This window comes from Lupinus angustifolius, chromosome LG02, assembly GCF_001865875.1.
Source record: "Lupinus angustifolius cultivar Tanjil chromosome LG02, LupAngTanjil_v1.0, whole genome shotgun sequence".
In the NCBI taxonomy this organism is placed as follows: domain Eukaryota; kingdom Viridiplantae; phylum Streptophyta; class Magnoliopsida; order Fabales; family Fabaceae; genus Lupinus; species Lupinus angustifolius.
The window spans coordinates 21,468,124-21,479,366 of NC_032010.1; the positions used below are offsets into that span (position 1 = coordinate 21,468,124).

At 31.1% G+C, this 11,243-nt stretch overlaps 1 protein-coding gene across 2 annotated transcripts; it reads right to left on the bottom strand.

Moving 5' to 3' along the window:
• LOC109339247 (trans-resveratrol di-O-methyltransferase-like) lies at window positions 645-5,283 on the bottom strand. Of its 2 annotated transcripts, XM_019576670.1 has the most exons (3): window positions 4,463-5,283; window positions 3,876-4,194; window positions 645-656 (listed from the first exon to the last, which is right to left on the bottom strand). In XM_019576670.1, the coding sequence occupies exons 1-2, from the start codon at window positions 5,237-5,239 to the stop codon at window positions 3,886-3,888; spliced, it is 1,086 nt and encodes a 361-aa protein (XP_019432215.1). In that variant the 5' UTR covers window positions 5,240-5,283; the 3' UTR covers window positions 645-656; window positions 3,876-3,885. The 2 variants fall into 2 exon arrangements, with proteins under 2 accessions (XP_019432215.1, XP_019432207.1); XM_019576662.1 differs by lacking the exon at window positions 645-656 and having other exon boundaries at window positions 3,635-4,194.

The following is an 11,243-nucleotide window of genomic DNA, read 5'->3' on the forward strand; positions in this document are numbered from 1 at the left end:
TCTTTTTGGTGCTTAGCATATCTATACGACCTCTAATTGATTGGATTGCTCCCCTGGATAAGTGGAATTGTGTGGTTGTGTCCCATTCTCATAGGTGGCAATTGAGAAGTTTCTGCAAAAATTCCAGTGAACTTATCAATTGCTTGAGTAAGTTGTAATGGTATTTGTAGCTGCTCTGCATGAGTAGTAAGAGATTGTAACAATCCTCCTTCCTTGGTGCATTCTTGTAGCATGGACAATTGAACACCAACTGCCAAAACCTTATCTAATTATTGCTTCTTGATTGTTTTAACACCATTTGTGGTGGAACCTCTAAGCACATGCCTTCTAACATGGATATTAAAATCCATAGTCAATTTGTCAAAATTCCAAGTGATGTCTCCTAATGTCACCAACCACTCAACTCCCAACACTGCATCACAACACCCTAAGAGAATTAGCATCATATCTGAAGTAAAAGTGGTGTGTTGTATAGTCCAAGAAAAATTCCTCACCACAATTGATATTTGCAACTTATTTCCATCAACAACATTGACCATTAAAGGTTCTAATTGTTCAACCTTACATATAATTACCTTAGTTTTTTGGATATCCCAAAAAATTATGAGTGCTTCCACTGTCTATCAAAATGTGCAAGGGTTTTTTGTGATAATGACCTATAACCCTCATAGTTCTAAAACTTGGTATGCATGTGAGAGCATTGACAAAAATATGTGGTTCACCATATTCATGTCTTGCAGACTTAGGTTCCCACTCAACATAGTCATCTCTATCATTGTCCTCCACTTCCATTACATGTAATTGAAGCATTTTATGAGACAAACTATGCTATAGTGTGCATGGAGTATCATAAAAATAACATAATCATTTTCCCATTTTCTCATTCATATAGGTTGGAGTCAAACTTTTATTAAGTCTGTTCTTAAGCTTCAAAGATTCTCTTTTTGCTTCAACACCCCGTAGCAGACTTTGGAAGAAGACTAGGTTTTGTAATAGGAACAAGCCTATTAATCTTAGCAAGATATTGCACCATGGGTGTTTGATTGTTAGCAGACTCATGGAGCTTAGCTAATGTGAGAGCCTTCCTAATAGATTGAGGTTGAAAAATTCTCACCATCATTTGAACATCTTGTTTCAGCCCTCCCAAGAAATAACTTAGAACATACTCTTTAGGCAACTCCGGTCTTGTGATTATTGCATCGAATTCTTCATGATACTCAACCATAGTAGCTTTTTGTCTTAGATTCATGAGTTCAACCATAGGATCATCATAAACCTCCCCAAATCTTTTGATCAAGATTTTTACATACTAACTCCAATTTGGCCAATTTCACCTTGAATTCATCAAGTGTGGCATCAATCAAAAAGTACGTTTCACAGTGATAAACCCACTTATTCACCTTATCTCCATTAAAACGAGGAAATTCTATTCTTGACAACCTAGTTCCACAAGAATAGTGTGAATTGCTATGTTGCTCACCTTGAGGACCAAACTTAGAGCTTGCAGAATCTTCCATGCCATCGTTGTTACGCTTCAGCAATTCTTCCATCGTCAATTTTAGTGATTCACTTAGAGATATCTGAATAGAACCAACAAGCTCCATCATCTTGGAGTCAATCTTGGCAGACATTCTACTTTTCAACATTTCTTCCACTTCTCTTAAAGAAGCTTGACTCCTAGTAGATTCTGCCATTGAAGTGTGTTTGTGGCCAAGGAAAAACCAAATATGATACATATAGAAAGAATTTCAAGATGTGTTATTGAATTGAGAGATTAAGATATTATAAGAAGAATGTTAATTCCGTGAAAATGGAATGAGTTCTCTAAAACAGTTGCAATTGTTATTTATAGCTATCTAAACAACTACCAACTGCCAAAACGGTTAATTAAAACTTGCAAAAAAAGAAAAATACAAAAAATGCAGCAGAATATGTAAATTGTACGTTGAGTATTCTTAGAAGAATACTTCATATCATAGTATGCTTAGTTTTAATAGTTGTATGTTTGGTCGACATATCATTCATGATAATTCAATTAATCAAATATACAAGTGGATGAATATTAAAAGCTGATACTATCTTTGATACTAAGTTGCTACATGGGTGAGAAACTCCATAACAATTTTTTTTTCCATTTGGGAAATAATGAGTAAACTTTTCCCTTTTCTACTTTTTTATGCTTATTTTCTTGTGCTACAGATACTGTAATAGTGCATACAGGACCAGATACTGCATATGTTGTTGGTACAGTTAGAGTAGATATCTGCCAAATCTAAGTATAGAGCATTAGAATATTGTGAAATAGATTTTGAGGTATCTTTGTGGTACTACTAGTTTGAGGATTTGTTTTGGAGGTGATAAACCTACTTTTGTGGGCTATACTGATTCTGATATGGCTGGAGACATTGATTCCAGAAAGTCCACTTCAGGTTACTTGATTAAGTTTGTAAGAGGAGCTGTGACATGGCAATCTAGGTTGCAAAAGTATGTTGCATTGTCCACTACTGAGGCAGAGTTCATTGTCATTATTAAAGCATGCAAGGAGTTGCTTTTGGTGAAGAAATTCTTGCAGGAGCTTGGTTTTGTCCAAGACAAATACTTGTTATTTTGTGATAGTAAAATTGCAATTCATCTCGGGAAAAAATCAACTTTTCATTCTAGATCCAAACACATTGATGTGAGGTATCATTGGATACATGATACTTTGGATGCTAGGTTGTTGGAATTGGCTAAGGTTGATACAGATGATAATGGTACTGATATGATGATTAAGGCCTTATGAAGGTGGAAGTTTGAAACTTTTTGTGAGATCGTTAGTTTGGTGATTCTCTGCACATAGTTATGAGGGGGAGATTTGTTGGGTTTGAGCTCCCTTACTATGTGGAGAAAGATTCAATTAGGCAAAACTCACTTGTCCCACTTAATCTAACTGATAGGGGTCAGATGAGGTAAGAGTGTGCAATTAGTTTAGGCAAAAATAGGCAATAGAAAAGTGAGAGAGAAGTTGAAAGAACTCAACCCGTAGGAACTCATAGTAGTTGTAGGAGATATGCGACTATGTCTTCGTTCACTGTTGGATCGGGCTGAAATTTGGACAGCAGGTTCACAGCTTTTGGTGCTTCATTTTGAACCGTTGGATCAGTGAGAAGTCATCTGAGGTGGTAAAAAAAGAGTCAAAACAGTAGCTATTTTTCTGGTTTTTTTGCAACTTTGTGTTCTCATTTTCAAGCTTGTTGCTCTATTGTATGCTGTATTATTGAGCATGTTTTGTGTTGTATTTTAGAGACACTCTTGTATTACTATATTGATCATAGTGGAGTTTGATTGATTGACTTGTGCCCGTGGTGTTTACTTCTCACATTGGGAAGGTTTTCCACGTTAAAATTCTGGTGTCCCTTGTGTGTTCTTAGTTACTGCATTATTTGTTATTGCTCCTCATAAATTCAATACAATAACAAGAAATTTTCTTGTTTCTTGTTATTGTATTAACAATACATCCTTAACACCAGGGTTTGAATTGTGGTTATCTGTCAACCAAAATTTATGCTTGATGATGCTAAGATTTGGCATGAAGATTGTTTGGGTTGAAACCCTAACAGAGACTAAGAAATTGGGAAAGAAAATAACAAACTACCAGAAAAGAAACTTCAGTATTTTCAATAATTCTAATAAAGTATCAAGTACCACCTAAATAATACTTGAATTACATGGTTTTGAGACTCCATCCAAGCCTAAATTATTCAAAGCAAATATAAATATGAAAACTTGTAGAAGTTGTTGCATCCCACAATTTCATAATATAATTTAGTATGCAGATTAGTAATTATCTTCCACTTGTATGCAGTACTTGTGGAGATATTGGGCTCAGATAGAACAACAAAGCTATTATGGATATATATCAATAACAGACCTTAAACCCAAAATTGGAGTTATCTTGTAGTGACTAAAACCAGCAGAGAAGATCAATTTTGCCCATTCTTTCTCATTTCTTTCTTTTCCACTTACCAACACCATCATTTCCATGTCAAAGAAAAGTTGTGTTTCAATTGATTTATTATCTCTCTTCTCATTCTCAGATATCACCATTTCTATGATAATCACCCTCCGCTCATGTTTGCCTTTGCTCGTGATTGCCTCTCTGCATTTCTTCAATATGTTCACACATTCCTCATCATTCCAATCATGTAGTATCCACTGCATTGTTATTCAATGTAAAAGTGATCAAAATATATTAATACAAGTAAAAGGAAATTAATAAAGCATTTGTTTTTCTATTAGTTCATTCCATTCTTTGTAAAATCACCTTGTATAAACTACACATTCAAATATCAAGAGATCATTGTTTAGGATGAGCATAGGCAAGTGTCAAATAATCAAAGCAACTTACTCTTTAAAGCATGACATGTGTTGAAGTGAAAGTCTAGCGATATAATACTATAAATCATGACAACGTTAAGTTTACCTTCAACAAAATGGCATCGGTTGGAGGAATTGCCTCAAACATGTTTCCTCCAACATATTTAAGGTTATCACTTCCTTGCAAGCCAGTAATAACATGTGGAAGATCAAATACAACACACTCCAACTGTGGGAATGAACTAGCAATTGCTTTTGTCACAGCTCCTGTGCCTCCACCAACATCAACCAATGATTTGAATCCCTGAAATACCTCCTTGTACTTCTCAATCAATACACTAGTAACAAATCGAGCATCACTTGCCATGGCATCATTGAATAAGTGGTTAAGATTTGGATCATGGCCAGCATAATCCCAAAACATCATCCCATGTGCCTTTTCAAATGGTGTAGGATCATCATTTTTTAACCAAGTAGACAAATGATACCATGGCTTTGTCAGAATTGGGTCAAGAATAACTTGTAAGAAAGGTGTTACACTAAAAGGATTATCCTTGAGCAGTAGTATTGATGCATCACTTAGAACATACTCCACTTCTAGCTCATTCTGCTTAGTGATATTTTGTTCAGAAAAGAAGCCAGAATGAATCAAGATTCGCATCAAACGGTAGATGAAGCTGGTTTTGGATGGGTGAATTGATAGTGATGTGATGAGTTTTGACAATGGCATAGGTTTACCATAGTTATGTATGACATCTGGTATGCCTAAGTCAACAGCACATTTAAGAGACATAGAGGTTATAAAGCTGAAAATATGATTCCATATATGGGATTGAGCTCGAAGCAATTTACCAGAATCATGCTCCTCACTCTGAGATTCCATATTTTTGCTGTTTGAACTATGGAATCTGTATTATGCTTAATGAACTTCACATTATTTGAGTACTTGAAGCACACCTATAAATACACTATGGCAATTCAACCGGTCCCACATATCGTGAATATAACGTGAGTGGTAGAATAACTACTGCGATATTAAACTATTAATAACATGCTGTGATTGCAAGTAGGTGTGCATCATGGTCTTTATAAAGCAATGTATAATAATGTATTATAGAGTATATTTAAGGAATCATTGCTGCAGTATATAATAATAATATAATAAAAAAATATGGTATATAATAATAATATAATAAAAAAATATGTATATATCAACCGTGTATGAGTTTTATATACTGTCAATATATCATTCGTCATTGATATTTAATTATTGTTACTTTTCAAAAAAAATAATCTAAATGAATAGTAAATGATAAAATACATATATATAAATCTTTATACTACCAGTATATATATTTAACACTCATAATATCATATGTATCCCTCTTGAGTCCGGAGAGGGAGCTGTCTGTCCCGCAAACCTGAGCATAAATGAGATGATAGGACAGTTGGGATTCAAGTTTATGCTTCTTGCTCACTATTATTACATTTTAACAGATAAATGATATTATTCTAGATGTATAATTTGTATAGGATTGAGGAAAGAGAAAAGAAAATGTAGTAAAAAATATCTATATTGATAATTAATAAAATATTAACAATTTATAATAACTAAAAGAGTATAGTAAATCAAGAAATTAGGTAAAAAGAGAAACTAGTTACATAAAAGAATATAGAAAGTCACAAAAGTAGTTAGATAAAAAGAATATAGAAAGAGTGGAAACAAGTTAGGTAATAGAGTATAGAAAGTGAGGAAACTAGTGTCAAAGTCACTAAACTAGTTAAACAAAACAGTGTAGAGAATACATCATTGTTGCATATGGGTTTTTACATGAGCGTTGGTGAGATATCATTATAATTAGCACCAGGTTAACGTGTCTAAAACTATAAATAATAAAACTAAAGCTTATGGAGTTTTCACTTGAAGACAAGGCCTAGGGTGCAGGTTATGTAATAGTTGCCAGTGGGCATTTTCATATCCACGACACGACAGCATTCACGTTCTCAAATCTCAACTACTGCTACTATGATGTTTTCTGATTGAATCACGTTATGTACTATGATGTTTTCTGATTGAATCACGTTATGTACTATAATATTTTTATAAATATATATGTACTATTATTTGAAATTATATAATTAAATTATTACAATGTTACAATCACTGACCATGTTCCATGTATCAAACAAATACAAAGTTTAATTTTGAATTGTTGTTTTTAAAATAAGAAGAAAAAAATCACATGCATGTCAATTTTAATTCCCTTTTGACCATTTTAATTATTGTTTAATATAATTAACATGCAATACAATAGTGGTAAAGAATAAAATATTTCCTCATACCACGAGATAATATATCTCCTCCAACCAATAAAATTATGCCATGTGTATTATTTTGTTTAATTTTAGAAATATTTGTATAAAAAATAATTAAATATGACACATGTCATAATTTTAGCGGTTGTAAAAATATAATTTATCTCTTTATACTAGAACATACTTTATTCGAATATGTTTACTAATTTTTTATCAAATAGGCTAGTATTGAATCCATATCTCACCTTCAGAGATATGATAAAATTTATGACATGTGTCCAATCAAATTTTTAATAGTTTGGACTTTAAATTATTTTTAAGAGAGATGATTCAGACCCACTAATATTATATTAATCATTATTATGTGTAATTCGTGATGTGTTTCTATAGGTGGTAGATACTTGGTTAAGTATCCTACACAAAACAACTTAGATGGTACATTAGTTTGGGAACTTGGTACATATTCTATTAACTATGAAAATGATGTTCCGTTCATTTTTAGTTATATGTCACAAGGATAATGAATATTTTTCCGATCATTCTTTCCCTCACTCAATACATAACAGGTGTCCCTTCATTCCCCCTTTTATAAAATAAAATATATTTGTGACCCCTTCATTCCACCTTTTATAGAACATACTTTATTCGAATATGTCTACTAATTTTTTATCAAATAGGCTAGTATTGAATCCATATCTCACCTACAGAGATATGATAAAATTTATGACATGTGTCCAATCAAATTTTTAATAGTTTGGACTTTAAATTATTTTTAAGAGAGATGATTCAGACCCACTAATATTATATTTAATCATTATTATGTGTAATTCGTGATGTGTTTCTATAGGTGATAGATACTTGGTTAAGTATCCTACACAAAACCACTTAGATGGTACATTAGTTTGGGAACTTGGTACATATTCTATTAACTATGAAAATGATGTTCCGTTCATTTTTAGTTATATGTCACAAGGATAATGAATATTTTTCCGATCATTCTTTCCCTCACTCAATACATAACACGTGTCCCTTCATTCCACCTTTTAAAAAACAAAATATACTTGTGACCCCTTCATTCCACCTTTTATAGAACATACTTTATTCGAATATGTCTACTAATTTTTTATCAAACAGGCTAGTATTGAATCCATATCTCACCTTCAGAGATATGATAAAATTTATAACATGTGTCCAATCAAATTTTTAATAGTTTGGATTTTAAATTATTTTTAAGAGAGGTGATTCAGACCCACTAATATTATATTAATCATTATTATGTGTAATTCGTGATGTGTTTCTAAAGGAGATAGATACTTGGTTAAGTATCCTACACAAAACCACTTAGATGGTACATTAGTTTGGGAACTTGGTACATATTCTATTCATTATGAAAATGATGTTCCATTCATTTTTAGTTATATGTCACAAGGATAATGAATATTTTTCCGATCATTCTTTCCCTCACTCAATACATAACACGTGGCCCTTCATTCCACCTTTTATACAATTAAATATACTTGTGACCCTTCATTCCACCTTTTATAGAACATACTTTATTCGAATATGTTTACTAATTTTTTATCAAATAGGCTAGTATTGAATCCATATCTCACCTTCAGAGATATGATAAAATTTATGACATGTGTCCAATCAAATTTTTAATAGTTTGGATTTTAAATTATTTTTAAGAGAGATGATTCTGACCCACTAATATTATATTAATCATTATGATGTGTAATTCGTGATGTGTTTCTAAAGGTGGTAGATACTTGGTTAAGTATCCTACACAAAACCACTTAGATGGTACATTAGTTTGGGAACTTGGTACATATTCTATTAACTATGAAAATGATGTTCCGTTCATTTTTAGTTATATGTCACAAGGATAATGAATATTTTTCCGATCATTCTTTCCCTCACTCAATACATAACAGGTGTCCCTTCATTCCCCCTTTTATAAAATAAAATATATTTGTGACCCCTTCATTCCACCTTTTATAGAACATACTTTATTCGAATATGTTTACTAATTTTTTATCAAATAGGCTAGTATTGAATCCATATCTCACCTTCAGATATATGATAAAATTTATGACATTTTCCAATCAAATTTATAATAGTTTGGATTTTAAATTATTTTTAAGAGAGATGATTCAGACCCACTAATATTATATTAATCATTATTATGTGTAATTCGTGATGTGTTTCTAAAGGTGGTAGATACTACAGGTGGTAGATACTTGGTTAAGTATCCTACACACAACCACTTAGATGGTACGTTAGTTTGGGAACTTGGTACATATTCTATTAACTATGAAAATGATGTTCCGTTCATTTTTAGTTATATGTCACAAGGATAATGAATATTTTTCCGATCATTCTTTCCCTCACTCAATACATAACACGTGTCCCTTCATTCCACCATTTATAAAACAAAATATACTTGTGACAAAAGTTCCATTTTTTATTATTAAATAAACAAAATATTGTCTTCTTTTCTTACGTGTCAACACCTGATTTCACAAAACTAATACCTCACCATGTATCAAACATTTCTTTTCCCCATCATTTATTAAGAGAAAATTATATATTTTTTTAGCAAAATATCTATGTGCACAATGTAAAGATATATAGAATCAGTGTATATATCATTCCATGACACATGTCATAATCTCAGCGAAAATTTTATCTCCTAAAACATTCCACTTTCTTGATGTACATCATTCCACTCAGAATAAAGTATACACTTATCAATTATTCATTACCTAATATATTATTTAATAACAACATATAATAATGTAATAATAATAACATTTAATCATTTTATAAAATTGTATTTGCATTGGTAATACGAGTAACACGTTCTTAACAATGTGAATGTACGAGTGACATGTATGTTTTAACTATGTGAATGCACGGATAATATGTGTGTTCTTAACAATGCTATTATACGGATAACATATGTGCTTTTAATCATTAAAATGCACGGGTTATTGTTCTTAATAGTATGAATGCATGGGTAACATGTAATATGTATATTTTTAACCATTTGAATGTACAAGTAATATGCGTTCTTAACCATATAAATGTACATGTTATATTTGTTCTGAAACATGCAGCAAAAAAATATTGTGTCGTGCAAATGCATGGGTAACTTGCTAGTTGCTTAATAAAATTAACAATAATGACTAACTTTTATGATTTTAAAATCTATTCAACTTTGGTGTAAAGTTTTTTATACTAACAATATATCATTTATTATTGATTTATTTTACTTTTATTGAATATGTAATGGTAGTTAACATATGAATGATAAATGATTTGCTCACAATGTAAAAACACTTATATTATCAGTGTATACATAGTAAATCCAACTTTCATTATATATGTAAAAAATAAAATTTATGAAATAGGATTAGAGATGCAAAAGTGGACTAGTCCAATCATGCCAGACTCCTAAAGCCCAAAAATTCATAGAGCTTGAGTACCTCTTATGTAATTTTTAGGGTTATTAGCAATGCTATTATACGGATAACATATGTGCTTTTAATCATTAAAATGCACGGGTTATTGTTCTTAACAGTATGAATGCATGGGTAACATGTAATATGTATATTTTTAACCATTTGAATGTACAAGTAATATGCGTTCTTAACCATATAAATGTATATGTTATATTTGTTCTGAAACATGCAACAAAAAAATATTGTCCCGTGCAAATGCATGGGTAACTTGCTAGTTGCTTAATAAAATTAACAATAATGACTAACTTTTATGATTTTGAAATCTATTCACCTTTGGTGTAAAGTTTTTTATACTAACAATATAGAACATACTTTATTCGAATATGTTTACTAATTTTTTATTAAATAGGCTAGTATTGAATCCATATCTCACCTTCAAAGATATGATAAAATTTATGACATGTGTCCAATCCAACACCGGTATAATGGTTTCAAGAACATTCCAGTTACAACTTACTTCTAATAATCATGTGAATAAGTTATTCATTATTTGTCTCATCTCGACTTTGTTAGAATAAATTCTAAACCCGGTACAATGGTATCGAAGCAATCCCCTATTACATAATTATTAAGTACTTTGAATACCATCTCGGTTTTGTGGAATAAATTCTAACACCGGTTTAATGGTATTCTAATGTACAAAAGTGATGAATAGTTAGTTGTTAGAAACAAATAAATAAATAAAGAACAAAAGAATAATAAAGTAAAGTGACATTTATTTATTTACTCCCTTTAGGGTTTCTTTTATTAACAGACCAAACTTCTTTCTTAATGAAGATTGGTATTAAAGAATAAATAAATTGCGGAATGTAAATAACAATAAATAAAAGTTAGTAAGTTAGGTTCATCACTTTTGTATATTAAAAGGTGTTTCAACAAATAAATTTATTGATAACACTTTACTATTTTACAATTTACACTTCTTTCAAGATTCAATATAATATAGGGTTATGTCGAACCACAAGAAATTGCCTAATAGAATGATGCATATGAATATGTCAATGCACAAATAATGAGTAAACATATTTTGGTTTTGATTTGATTTTG

Coding starts and splice junctions, on each gene's coding strand:
- LOC109339247 (XM_019576670.1), bottom strand. CDS start 5,239: ATGGAATCTCAGAGTGAGGAGCATGATTCTGGTAAATTGCTTCGAGCT. Junction 4,195..4,462: donor CCGATGCCATTTTGTTGAAG/GTAAACTTAACG, acceptor ATAACAATGCAG/TGGATACTACATGATTGGAA.